The sequence below is a fragment of the Pezoporus occidentalis genome, unplaced genomic scaffold, assembly GCF_034315485.1.
Source record: "Pezoporus occidentalis ecotype Australia unplaced genomic scaffold, CSIRO_AGI_Poc_V1 ctg54, whole genome shotgun sequence".
NCBI lineage: Eukaryota > Metazoa > Chordata > Aves > Psittaciformes > Psittacidae > Pezoporus > Pezoporus occidentalis.
In genome coordinates this window covers 3,270,911-3,285,436 of record NW_026915877.1, presented here as the reverse complement: position 1 = coordinate 3,285,436, position 14,526 = coordinate 3,270,911, and the positions used below count along the sequence as shown (strand labels likewise).

Genomic DNA, 14,526 nt, shown 5'->3' with positions numbered 1-14,526 from the left:
CATCTTTTTGATGCATGGAAGAAGGTCTGTAGTACAGCACCATGCAGCGTTTGCCCTCCTCTGCAGGACTAGCAGGGAATATTCGGCACTCCCTGCTCTCCCTAATATAAACCATCCAAATTTGAAAGCCTCTTCCTGCTAGAGCCAAAGTTCTTCATCCTGCAGACAGTAGCTGCTCAGAGAGCATTAAGAAGTGCCTTCTCTGCACCAAAAGTAGAGCAATCAAAAGTTCATTCTGATTTGGAGTAGACTCCAAATTTTAAGACTTAACTTCTAAGCCTGCTCTGACAGTGGCCTGTCCTAGTAAACATACTATATTTATCAGCATGATTATACTAGTGTATCTATGTAAGTTAGTGCATCTAAATTCTTAGCTGCTCAGTGACGTTTTACCTAGGTTCTGGAGACCTGCACTTGCCCCACTGACCATTGGCCACCCATCTCCAGCAAGAGCACTGACGGAGCCTGGCTGCAAGGGGCTTCCTGTGCTTCTGGGTGCCAAGCAGGCCCCAGCTGAAAGCAGCGTGAGTACACCTTAAGTAACAGTGCAAACCCACATAATCCTCATCAGAAATCTACTCAGCAGCAAAAACCAATTCATTTCTACAGAAATTCTGGAGTGCCAGAAATTTGCATTCCTGAGTAGAAGAGTTAACAACAGAATTGAGAAACACTCAGCATAATAATTACTGAAAATAAGTTGTTCATAAAGTTCCTGCGTATGACCTGGTGGAGGCAGCAAGGACACAGGAACTTTTACTCCCTTACCCTGTATATAAAGTGAGTGTAACATCCCTATAAAATAGAAATGCATGCAGACGGTAAGTGGAAGAATCTCCCCGTCATCCTCCAGGCTGAAGAAGAGTAGGAAGAAGGCATATTTCTATGGAGAGGTAGCAGTGAAAATGGATTTATAAAAAAAAAAAATAAAAATAATCCTTTGTTCATTTCCCAGTGAGTCATCCAAGTCTTCTAATTACTTGCTACAGACTTAGAGGAAAAGCTAAAATCCAGAAAGTGGTCTTGGATATGGGCTCCAGCACACCCTCAAGCACAGTTCCAGTGAACGGGTCACTCCTACATGTCACAAACACACGCAGAGTGCCCGTACGTACCAGAGATGCTGTACGTAACGTGTCACACAACACGCACACTGCAAAGTTTAGTTCAGCTTTATTATCCACTGTAGCAGTTTTCGAATGATACATCATGCAGTCTGCCAGTGTATCCATCCATCTGAGATAGAATTTTAGAATGAAGATAAAAGACTTATCTCCATGGGATGGGGGAAGAGGGTTTGGGTTTGCTATCAAGAGTTTAATATATTTCAGCATCGTTTGATGCAATGGCAAAAAATTTCCCCTTGTTACCAGCAAAACGTGTCCACAATTTATTTTTTTCCTAAATTGAACACTACTGTAAAGATACATAGAGCCCAGAGAATACACATCTGCAGTACACATTACACACTTTACAAACTAGACAGGTATAATTTACAGAATGCCTCAACCCCCGTGGTTCTCCCACAACAAAAAGTGTTTCAATGGACAATATTGTGAGAGCCAGAGAGGAATGGGTGGATCAGTGTCCCATCCTGCACAGCGGGTGTTGTCCAGTGCACTTTACAGTTCAAACAGGCACAGTGAAGATGGAAATCAACGCAAGGGTAGATTAAGATTATCCTGCCAATTTGTGTTTTTTTTTTCCCCTTCCATTTCCAATTGACATGAACTTCATTCTTGTTTACACAAGGTCTTTCTCCTCCAGTAATGGAAATCTGATCAGGCCTTTTCTTTCCTTTTGGACCTCCATCACCATTTATTCAAATAACACAATGTTCAGCTTACAATATTTTATTTCTAAGCCTTACTTATAAATATTTCAGGCAAATGTGTATATTTGTCCATTAGGCTTTATAATATGAAATATAAAAGTTATTCTTAAGGTTCTGTAAGCAGAAACTATTGTATAGTTTTACTGTGACTTATTTTTTAATTTGCAATATACTCAGGATAATCCGCTCTCACCCTTGCTAAGTCCAAATTTAAAAATGCATCAGCCAAGATCTTTCCAGGTTTAAAACGTTCCTTGTTTTAGAGAAAGCAAGTTAATGAAATGTGAACTCAAGGACAAACACAAGATATTTGAACATAAACACAAGATATTTGAACATATCATTAAGAGAAGCTCAAGTGAGCAGGAAACACATTTAATTACTAGCAAAAAGAACAATATGCACTTTAGTTCCATCTGAGTTATGTTTTCCATTTGTGTACGGTATTTCCACCAAAATGTATCCCATGCATGACATATTAGATGTGAAACTTGATTTGCACTATACAAACACAACTTTAAAATTAACCTTAGAAAATTTAACACAACATTCAAATAGCAAAGAAAGTCAGAGAGCATCAAGTAGTGGAAATAGCAAGACACAGGTTTTGTTCTCTGCAGAGATGTGGTTTTCATTTCTCTATATAAAATGTGTAAGACTTAAAAATGGTACAAAAGTTGAATATACAATACGCAATACAAACTTAAGTTGCCTAATTAAAATAGGCTTACAAACCAAGAATCTATACATAAGCAGAGGAAGTTCAATTGACAACTAATCATTTCCAATCAAGTAAGTATCTTCCGTATGTCGTTTTGAGAACTTTAGCCTAAGGCATCCTCTCAGCATTTCAGTTATAGAAAGTCCTCCTACAGTCTTGATGTAAAAGTTAACTTGGAGAAACTTACATCATTTTAGCTAGATGAACTGACTGGCTGATCAGCACTAGCACAATTAAGAGATGTCAAAGCTAACTTATTACTCAAGCTGAAGAAAGCTGTCTAAACTGCCGTGCATAACTAACAGTGATGGTGGCAGAGAGTTTAATGCATTTTTTTTTAAGCTAATGCTGCATCTACAATATACTTCCGTATCAAACTTTGAATTCAAGATAGAACAAAAGTCTTACTACAGTACAAAATCTTTGACAGCAATTCAGTTTGGTATCTTCTTCCAGACAACCGTTTTAGAAGCGAAACAAGAGGATTGTTAGTTCATAGTAGAAATTTCAGCGCTGAATAGCTGATAAGATAGTACAGAGTAGTTCTGAATTAGTGATTTTATTGAAGATTGCATACGGCAAGTTCACAGTTCATTTTCTGGCAGTGCACATGCACGTAAAGAAAGAAAATATAAAACTTTGGAAAATACAAAATAAATTAAATACATGCAAGTTTGCAACTTCATTAAATATTTTTAGCAAAACGCTCCTCAAAATAGTGCAACATTAAAAAAAATGTTAAATTAAGTCTAACTTACTTTGCAACAACCTAAATAATTTCAGTAGAAAAAAAATACCTCAAGTCAATTCACAATCTTTCAAAAGGCTCTACATTAACTAAGTTCTATGTCTACTAACAAACACATTCAGAAATTTAAAAAAAAATAAGTAAGAGCAAACCTCTGCAAATAAAGACTAGAGGGCTATGCTCAGCCATGACCTTCCTAGACTCCACACTTTGTTAGGACGTAATGGTGCATACTACCCACATATGAACCAGGACAGGTGTTTGTGGCACAGAAGTGGTAGGCAGGGAGGAGGAGAAGGAGCTTCTGCCTGCCAGTGGAACCTTCCCAGAACGATTCCAGTGCCCCCTTGCTGAGAAGATGGAGAATCTTTACTGGCATGAAAGAGGTCCACAAAAGGCAAGCAGTCTCATCCTCATCTTTGGGAGAATGAGAGTACCATTAGTAGGGTGACTTGCATATGGTAACTTAGAAGGACATTCTTTTCCTCCTGAAGTCTGCTCTTCACTTCCTAACAAAAATATTCCAAAATTTTGTTTGCAAAGGACAGTTCAAGCATAAAACTCTTGCCTCCTTTTGGAATCTCTCTCTAATTTTTTTAAGGTAGGATCTGGGGTTTGTGGGACATTTATATTTTTTTGTTTCTTTAAGGTAGCATCTGTTCTGGTGGGGGACCATTCACTCATCAGTATCTGAATTCTGGTGTGAACAGATCAGGGCTTGCTGAAGGCATGTGGGAAGGGGAAAGGGGGGTGGAGGGATGCTTGTCTACTTTTCCAAGACAAGATTTCCACAGCATTCTGAAAGCCTTCAAAATTTCATAGAGAACAATGCTTACAAACACATGGCTAGCCATTACACTCCAGGAAACCCCACCACTGTAGGGAGAACTACAAGCAGATCTGATCTTAATTACAAGATAGGTCACACAGATATACTCATGTAACTACCAAACTTCAAAACCTAGATCTATACTAACAGATTTCTCTGCATCCCATTTGATCTTTACCAGGTACTGCAATAAAGGTTATTTTATACAGTCCAAGGATTTTATCAGGATATTACAAATGGTTCTTTGGGGAAATTTACTTCTGAAAATGTAAGCGGTAAAATTAAATCATATAGCAGCACATTTTCATCCCCTAAAAATATAAAATAATATGTATATTATACAGTAAATCAGTCATGACAGCACAATCACCTGCCTTTGATGGCACTTTGTCTTTGAATAGTTAATTCTTTGATGCCAAAAGTCAGGATTTACTGATGCAACAGAAGACTTTGAAAAAGCATCTATCTGAGTGTAGAAGCCCCAACCTAACAAGCGCCAAGGGGTCAAACGCAGTCAGTGAGAGATTCTGAGTGGCAGACTTCCTATCATTACTTAGATGGTTATGTTAAATACATTGTACAAGTATCTGTAGAAGAGTTGAGCTGGACACTTCTGTACACGTGTGGATCCTATGAAGCTCAAAATACCTGCGACCAGTGCAGTGCAGATGGTTGTAGGAAGCGCAGGATGAACAGGACATGGATTTGATTGAAGAGGGGAGAAAAAGAAACTAGTGACTTAATGACAGTCCTTAACATGCTAAGTGGAATTCACCTGTTGAAAGAAAGAAAGGTAATGATGATTAGTGGATTTTGAGACTAGAAAGCAGATACGCAACACGGCAACTCACCTATACCTACCCTTCACAGAAACGTGAATTGTCTCCTGTAGCACAGTGTTATGTCCTGCATAAACACTATCTAAAGGTCTAACTTTTTTTTTGCTCTTATCTCTCTGTTCTTTTAATGGAGTTTTTCCCTCCACTGGTTGCCACTTGGCTGTGCTGAAAAGCAGATGTGTGCTTCTCTTATAAAACAAGTAAAGAAAGTAACTGCAGTTGAATTTGAAAACTTATGATAAAATGAAGGAATGAAAAAATACAAATGCAAAATATTGTTCTATATGTCTCCCAACTGAGAGGTGCTTTCCTTGTGTACACACACATATATATAAAAGTGTATGTTTACAGAAATATATTAAAATATTTTATATCTATTATACTAATATCATAAAAAGACACTGTATAATTTGATATAACATACATGCACATTTTCAATAACCTCTGCAATGTAGACAGGGTAAGGAATTATCTTGTAAAGATCTGCAGATGCTCTTTGGCTTAAGTCTCCTCTTTAAGCCAGCTACCAGCAATTTGCAATTCAGAGCTACAATTTATTAACACCCACATTTCTATGCTATCTGCTGCTGTTATTCACCAAATACTATGTTTTCTGGGGTAGAAATCATCTCCTTATATCATGCACACTGCAGCTGGGCAATGTGGCCCAAACTGGGTGAAGTCTGAACTTTGTCCTGATTAGTCTCACAGCTCTGGCCAGCTCTGCAGAAGAAATTTTACCAGATATGAGTTAATAAATCATAATCACTGATCAGTCTAACAGCAGTGTCTATTATCTGTGTTATGTGAATATTGAATGAATGTAAGATAAATTTTATCTCATCCTGGCATAAAGTTCTCATTCCAGAAACAGAGAAGTTACTTGACAGCAAATATTTCAATAGAAACTCCACCTTTATTTCACTGTTGTTAAAGGAATATAAAAGTAAGTTGTGACCTAATTCTAGCTGTGTAAGACTGCACCATTCAAAAGCACAATGTAGTTCTACAGAGCATAGAAATGGCTCAGCGACATTATGGAAATAATCTATGTAAAATTTTCTCTGCACAAGTAGTGCCATTACTAACACTCAGTCCCCTGGGCTTTCATCCAATGAGCTCAGATTTCAGAGTACTCTGATATTCCCCAAAACATTTGGCAGCCAAATATTTGCAATTTGCCAATAATCTTCTTAACTGAAGGACCAAAACTGATGAGGACTACCCTCACTGCCCAGCCTTAGTTTATTACATCTTCAAGAGATCTTTCTAGGTAAAAAAAATAAAAAATCTAGAACTTGACAGAGTTGGAAAACCAATTATGAAGTCTAAAACATGGTTCTCAGGAGTAGTGATCACAGAATAGAATCACAGAATATCTTGACTTGGAAGGACCTGTAAGGGTCATCGAGTCCAACTCCTATAACATTTAAAATTATTGCCTTGCATATAATATGTAATAGCTAATAAAGCCGGGCATTAGACCGAATCTTGAGCAATAAGGAAACTAGACCTATGAAAGCCATAGGGAAGCACTACTGTCAATTAATTTGAAAACCCACACATACACACTTTTTAAATGGCTTCATTTCAACCTGCAGGGATTCCGTTTAATTTTCAGATTCTCTTTTCTAATCTTTTTCAGAAATCAGAAATGTGTAAGTTTACTCAGTTTCTTCCAAGACCTTCCATCTTATTTTTCTGCTACTCCGATTGCCCATGAACTTCTCTGCAACATGTTCCAAGCATGGCCTGAATCTGCTCATCCTTGACTGCCCTCAAATCTAAACCTCAGCATCTAAAACATTTGAGAAACATTCTATGCCTTCTGATTACTTATTATTGACTTCCAAAGTCCTATCTTTTTATACATTCATCTAGTTTTAAGTGTCTTTATTTGTTAAAATACCTCTTATTAATCTACACTTGTTCACTTGACATATACCTATACCTAATGTGGGGCCTGTTTGAGTCTGACATTTAATTTCACAGTAGATGGTGTATGGCCCACCCAGTTTAGGCAGGTAGCAGTTTTTTTCCCCACGGAGCAGCTGCTACATGTTTGGAAATATTTTACATGCCTCTGTAAAACACTCTTTTCCCTTTGCTCTTTCACAGAGGTGGGAATGCAGTGAAGTAGACAGGCAAAGGCTATGTCATTTGTGAGACGGAAAAGCCAATTTCAGCTCAGAATGAACTAATGCACAAACACACTCAGCAAAGATTTGCCCTAATTCACCCACAGTAAAAATATGTTGCTTGCAGCTACAGGGCTCATGGAAAACACAATGAACAGAAACAATCTGCACAACACAATAACAGCTTGAGTGTGATGTGATGGATGGTTTGCATGCATGCATGACATGAAACTTTCTCAAAAAAAAAAAAAACCAAAACAAAAAGGAAAAAAACACTCAGGAATGCTAAGTGCCTAAAGGAAACCACATACTATCTGAAGAGAGTCATAAAACAGAATTAATACTCAAGGAGGAAAAAGACCCCAAACTTGGGACAATTTAGGAGTCCACTGGCTGCTTTTCACAGCCACTCATTACCATCCAACTTTCAGTAGGTCTGCAACATAAAGTTACCATCTAAAATAACAGAGATGTAAAACACCTCACAAGTAAGCAGCATTTAAAGAAGTAAATGGAATGTGGAGGGTACATGAAGCAGTCTCACAGGAATATGCTGCTTATCTTTCCAGGATGAGATATTTGCTTAGGAGAAACCTTCAAGCCCTTGCAATTAAAGTAAAATATTTTTTTCTTTTTTTCTGAAGAGAGCTGAATAAGAGTGCAAAGCAAAAGAAACAAAAGTTAAGTCTGCCAAATTGTGACACTTAAATTTGGAGAGCTCTGTGAGGCTGCCACTCATGGCAGCTCTACCCCTGTCCCAGGCTGAAATATCCCAACATGGAAACGTATTCATGTTGCAGAAAGCAGAAAATTATACTGGCAAAAGGAACCTCTGGAACTCTATTTTTACTACATGAGTTTCATGCCTCTATGTGTGAATTTCAGTACACATTACCAGAGCATTTTCTAAGAAACATTTTAAGTGATAAATCATTAAAATAAAAACTCTCATCAGCAGCATGCAAAATATTCTAACAAGGCACTCCTTACTAAGATTACTAATTTTCACAGTTAAACTATCAGCAAACAACTCCTACTACAACTAGAAAAAAATATTGTGGGTCTTCTAAAAGCAAGACTGAAATATAAGAAAACTTGGTGATCAGGGAAAGAACAGATGAGTAAGTTACTGCGGTCTTACTTCTTGTCTATTTGGTGTTGTGATAGTAGGTGGGGTTTGACATTCCTCCCCCGCGGATGGCATGGACAGCCGTTGGAGAAGATGCCGGGTAATGACCAGGGCGGATGGGCTTGGCTGCAGAGTAAAAAGTAGGAAACCAAACAAGACATTTAGCTGTAATACAAAGTTTTCTACCTCTCCTCTAGTACAATCCCCATTGTGTCCAAACAAGGAGCTGTGCTTGGCAGAGTAGTCTGTAATTTAACTCTGTGGAACACAGCATTCCCTTACCTTGGCCAATAAGAAATACAACCATTTTCTGCTTGTGACAGGGCCATTTAGCCTTCCCATGCATGCCCTTGTCTCTGCAAAGATTACGAACTGTCTGTACAGCAGAGGGAAGTGAGGACCCACTTGGTGGTCAGTGAGGTACCTTCTATGTTCAATTTGACTATTTATATTGTTCCAGAAGACGTTGAGAAAAAGCTGTCAGTAGGTTTCCAGCATACAGCAGGAAATACTGTGTGCTGCCTAATTCTATTTCAGGTTTTAAGACAGTAGTCTTAAACTATCCAAACCATTATCCTTCTACTTCAGCAATTCTAAGATATCACTTAAAAAACTGCCAATTTTAAGTACCATTTAATTGTATGCATGAATTCAGATTGTACCACAAAGATACAAAGATGTATCGAGTATCTGAATTAGATAGGAAGTTATTTGACTCTTCAAGAACTAAATTAAATCACAAGGAGGAGTAACCAGGGAAAAGAGAGGAAGGGACAAGGTCCCAAAAGGCAAGGAAAGAATGAAAGCAGAAGGAGAGTATGTGGGGGAGGAAGAAGAAAGTAAGAGACTAATTTAAAGAGACAAGTTTTCAGGTCACTAGAAGGGCACATAAGACCCATTATGCCATTTATTTACTGAGTTAAATAGCAGAGGCGCTTTAAACCTTAGGTGGGGCAGATTCTATTAAAAAGTGAAGTCTTTGAAGATTCCTGTGCAACAGAGGAGAAGCAGACTGTGGTGTGCCCTGGACTGCTGCTTTCAAAGCTCTTTCTATTTCAACATGAGCAAACAGACCAACCATGAAGTATGTGAGCAACCACTAACTCTTTAGCTCGATGTCCTTACCAATTTGAGCAGAGTGTGCTCTCCGTGCCATGTTTTTGGCTCTCACAGCTTCCTTAATGCGATCTACCTCCTGCTGGTACCGCTTGCGGTCTCGCATGGCATTCTCCTTGGCCTCCTTCAGTGCACTCTCCAGGGCCTTAACTCTCTCTGCCGTAGCTCTAAGTCGTTTTTCCAGCTTAGGAAGCTCACAACGAAGATCTGCATTATCACGTACCAACTGCAAGAAGAGAAGTTTCAAAACTATCCTATGAGAAAGGCTGCCTTACAAGGAGAGACAGAAAACACAGATTCCTCTTCACACCTTGTACCCTGCAAATAAAACAGGTTTCTTCCAGAAACAACTGTGACGAGCTTATGTCAAAGCAAGATTTATCTTTAACCATGCAGTTCACTTGTCCAGCTGAGGTACGATATTAAATTTTCCAGAAAGATAAAAGAATAAATGAGTTTACTCCATTCAACAGAATTTCACAGATCTGATCTCAGAGGGTGAGGGCTCCAGGATAAACTCTGCTACTGCAGAGCACTCTACTACCACAGCTGCTTTCCTAGACTTTAAGAGCAACTGCAGCAGAAAGTCTGTATTTCTTCAGAACGTGGAAGTGTCCAGCATTTCACAAATACTTGACCGCCTCATTATTTCAAACCAGTAACTCTTACATAGGTCTTACAGACAACACTGGGTATCATGAAAAATTGTCTCCAGTGGCTATGGCATTCTTACCTACTTGTTCCCTGTTCAAGTATATGAGAAAATCGGGAAGTTTGATGCCTCAGACATTGCTAAGAAATGACTTTAAGGCCTGGAGCTATAAATGTGATTATATGCAACTTTGAATTAATGGACTTCCTCAATTAAATACGAACCTCAGCAATGTCTATCAATTATCAGAGTAAGATCTCACTTTACATGCAACAACAGCCAAGCGAGAACTGGTATTTATTTCCTTTTTATAAATAAGCCCCCAATGCAGTTAGAAAATCTAATACATTTTCTACTGAACAGATTATACCACTACCAGAAGTCAACAGAAAACTGCTCCAAAGGAGTGATTCTCACTTGTCTGGAGTGAAGGGAAAAACGTGGTTTAACTACCACACTAATAATATGGTAAAGCAACAGCATGTACTAACACTCACACATTGTTTGACAAATCAAAATGTTTTACACCTGCTAGTCTGGGCTCAGTGCCAGAAGGACAACACAAGCTAAGCTAAAAAAAATAAATAATAAATTGTCACAATGTGTTTTTTCTGCAAGTGTTGAACCCTTGTTCTACAGAATGGTTATAATATGAAATAACAGCAAGATGATATCACATTCAGGTCAAGTCCAATGTCACTTTTCCCTCTACATTTATTACAAGATGAAGACTCCTAGTTAGTTTTGAGTAAATATACACTGCTGAGAACTATAAAAACCCGTATCTGAAAACCCAGCAGATGTGTGAACTGAGTGCAAAAAAGGCAGAACAGTAAAAGGAAAAACACTCCTAAGATGTCCCAGTTTCCATATTTAGAAACTAGGTCTTTAAACCATCTGTTCCCTGGGAATTTCAAAATACTGAACCTTAGCGGACACTTGTCATGGTCCTGCACTGCTTGCTTTTTTAGCACTTCCCCAGAAATAAATAAAGCAAATCATGGAGAGCACTGTGTGTCACTAATAACAGTTTGAGAAAACTGCTCTGGAGAATGTTTTGTCACTATTAAAAGAGGAAATCAAAATAATCTTTACTATTTGGTGCTCTGCACCCAAACATTGGGAGACAGTTCAAAAATACTAACACCTAAGAGGAAGGTGGAAGCATACTTATTGGATGAAATAATCCAGTTGTATCTAACAAGGTGCTACCGAGATATACATATATATGTACACACACATATACACACTATTAATATATGCAGACTGCTGGTAAGCAGAGGGAAGGCTCTTTCTTTGGTGTATACCCAAAACACTTGCCTACTACACATTCCCTCCAACCCACATTTGCATGGCGGGTATGTAGGTTAAAGGGCTCTCCATTGCCCTCATCTCTCCAAACAGCTGTATTCAAAGGAAACGGGAACAACATGTGAAAGAGGGAGGAGACAGAAATAGACTTGCCCAGAAATAGACCACCAACCTCAGCATTCTGGGGTGGCACTAGCCGTTAAGATGCACAGAAAACCTCTGTTTCTTTGCTCTCATACTTTGCTGGTTGACTTCCCTGAAGTCACCTCCAAGAGTGCCTCTAAGCAGCTTTAGACCAGAAGTCAAAACTGTGGATACACAATTCATCTAGAAACCAGCACACAAGGTAATAACAAGCACGTTATTCTGTTGTTTATGCATTACACCAACGTGGTGACAATTAATCCTGCCAAAACTGCTAGAGCCTATTTTCACAGAAAAAAAAAAATGTTTATTTAACACGTTCATAAGAAGTACAAGCAGTGGGAAGAACACTCTCACACCAACTTCTAATTCCAAGAATTTTAGTTGAGAACTGTAGGTGACATTTCCTCAACCAGCACATGTACCTTCAAAAACTACCCCTTTAAACAGAAAAAAAAGTGTATTTTGGGGGGGACGGAAGGATGGTGGGAGGGAAGGAGAGAGAGAAGGAATGATGCAGAGCCCCTACCTGTTTGTGAACCTTTGTAAGCTGTTCCAGGTTGTTCTCAAGAAAGGAAATTTTCTGCTTCTGCGCAGCACTTCCACCCCCATCATCGCTATCGAGTTCAACACTCTGCACAGGAAGAAACCAAGAGGAAGCTCAAGTCTTCTGTGACTTTAAGTTCCCAAAGGCAGAAAAGCCCTCCAACGCCCCAAATTAAAGAGAATTTATTTTACCTGCTCATTTAATATTTAAGAGCCACATTCCCCACTACACAAAAAATACACTCTTCTTACTGAACAATTACTGGGGGATCCTGAATAGGAAAATCATAGATTTTAGTGGAGAAACCCCATTTTCCCTCTTTCTTTTGTCTCTCTGGGAAGACGTTTTTATGTAATAAGGGTTTTCAACCTTAAAAAAAAGTATAAAAACTCTTCCCCAAAGCTACTCTAAAGGACTGAAAAGCTTGTGAAGCCTTTGTCTATTTATGCAGCTTCACACTTCCCCAAAAGTTAAAAATACATTAATTTCTGCTAAATAATAATTTTGCCAGGAAGAGCCTGACTAATCACAAGCGTACAGAAGGAAAGAGCCACAGCATTCAGGGTAGTGTTAGTACAAGTTACATTGAATGATTTCTGGTACCCATTAATATCAGCTTTGAGAACTTTGTAACTGAGCTGAATTGGCTTGGTTCATTTCGCTTAACGACCAGGACTTCTCCTTAACAAGTTAGGACCAAATAAAAGCTAATAAACATCACAACAATTTTTATCTTATTACTCACTATTATTGAAAAAGACAGTGTCCTTTTTTGTAACAACATGCACTAAAAGCTTCCAGCACATCACAAGAATACTACAAAAAAGGTAAGACTTGGGTTTAAAAGAGTATATATAGTCTTACTTTTTTAACGCGCGTGGTAAGATCTTGGACGAACAGTTTGCGAAGGTTGTGAAGAGTCTGAAGTTCTCTTGCCTGGAACCAAAATAACAGTAACCAAAATAAAAGGCATAAACCTTTTTAAGATGTAGTTATAGTAGCTAGTAGATAGTCTGGTGTAAAAATTCTCCTCAGATTTGAGTCAACAGCAGGTAAAAGAGCTCTGGATTCATTATCTAGCAAATGCATTAGCCTGCTCTGAATGCTTACTCACAGGCACTTAGGATGTTTAAGTGCACTTAAGATGTTTAAGTGCTTTTTAAGTTTATGGCAAAAACCCAGGCTTTCCAAGTTTCTTTTTTTATATGCACCAACTTCTCAGGCTCAGCAACATAATCACCTTACTCCAGTTTGGGGGTATGACACACGAAGTGTAAACCCTACCCCTACTCCCAGCAGGAGGGAAGCACTTAATCCATGTGCAGGGAAGGAAATTATGTGGATAGGCAGTTCACGCACCCCAACCCCATATTGCACCAAAGCCATACTGAATGGAACTGTCTTTTCAAAGTTGCTAAGAGCAACCTTAATTTTCCCATTTTATGCTTATCCACTCACAGACTGGAATTTAAATAAATTTAAATAAATGAACATCCCCAACTCTCTCAGCCTTCCCTCATAGGTCAGGTGCTCCATCCCTCTGATCATTTTTGTGGCCCTCCTCTGGACCCTTTCCAACATGCCTGTATCTTTCCTGTACTGAAGGCTCCAGGTGGGGTCTCACCAGATCACAGTAGAGGGACAGAATCACCTCCCTTAACACACCAGTGATGAAGACTTAGGGGGCAAAAAGCTCAATAAAGTGTAATTAAGACATACCACTGTTTCCTCCAGCCCCTTAAGATCTTCTCTTGCTTGTTCCCTTTTATCATTAAGCAGTCTAGAAAGATCACAACATTGAATACAAATAAAAAATGTTGAAGTTGTATAAACAGAAAAGAATCAATCAACACTCAGTTTGAGTAGAACATCTGCAGATGAAAGCAAACTGTACATCCATTTGCATCTGTAATTATGCTTCTGACTGTCCCAAATATGCAGCTTTCTCACACAGAATGGCTGAGCCACCATCTCCATTTTTTGTGTCCACGCATGAAATTTTTCTCTCTCATTTCCAGAAACGGTTTTTACTCTAGCATCTATTTATTACTAAAAAAAAAAAAAATTCCAAAAACTCATTTTGCAACTTCTTTCTTGCCTGTTTTTTCTGTGCATTAAGGAATGAGGGACTGATAAGATATTTCATAAAATAAGATTTCTAAAAAAGTTTTTTTGGCAAGTATTGAGCCCACTACTGAAAAGCCTATGAGAAAAAAATGTGGAGTAGTTGGTAACCATTTATTAGCACTGCATCTTGGCTTTGTTACTGAAATGATCATTTCAGTGTGAATATTTCAACACAAATGCCTCTTTCCAGCACATCTCCCGTAGACACATTAAGAGATATATTGACAAGGACACCAGATGAGAAAACTGTTGACTTACATGAGCTTTTCCAGTTTCATTTCCCTTTCCTGGTCCTCAGTTTTTAATTTATCATAATCAGCACTCAGTTTCTCTTGTTCCAATTGAAGCTTCTGATTCATACTAGAACACAAAAGAAAAGGTCAGTACAGCT

At 38.5% G+C, this 14,526-nt stretch overlaps 1 protein-coding gene across 1 annotated transcript in view; it reads right to left on the bottom strand.

Annotated features, from left to right (window-relative positions):
* Positions 1–1,157: 1,157 nt before the first annotated feature.
* The window catches only part of KIF5C (kinesin family member 5C), an 83,312-nt gene continuing 69,943 nt past the window's right edge, over positions 1,158–14,526 (bottom strand). Inside the window, exons 20-26 of the mRNA XM_062637745.1 lie at positions 14,394–14,495; positions 13,728–13,788; positions 12,873–12,944; positions 11,991–12,095; positions 9,364–9,580; positions 8,251–8,364; positions 1,158–4,907 (exon numbers count right to left, since the gene is read on the bottom strand). Coding sequence (XP_062493729.1) covers positions 8,258–8,364; positions 9,364–9,580; positions 11,991–12,095; positions 12,873–12,944; positions 13,728–13,788; positions 14,394–14,495 — 664 coding nt within the window. The 3' untranslated portion in view covers positions 1,158–4,907; positions 8,251–8,257. The remainder of the gene's footprint in view (positions 4,908–8,250; positions 8,365–9,363; positions 9,581–11,990; positions 12,096–12,872; positions 12,945–13,727; positions 13,789–14,393; positions 14,496–14,526) is intronic.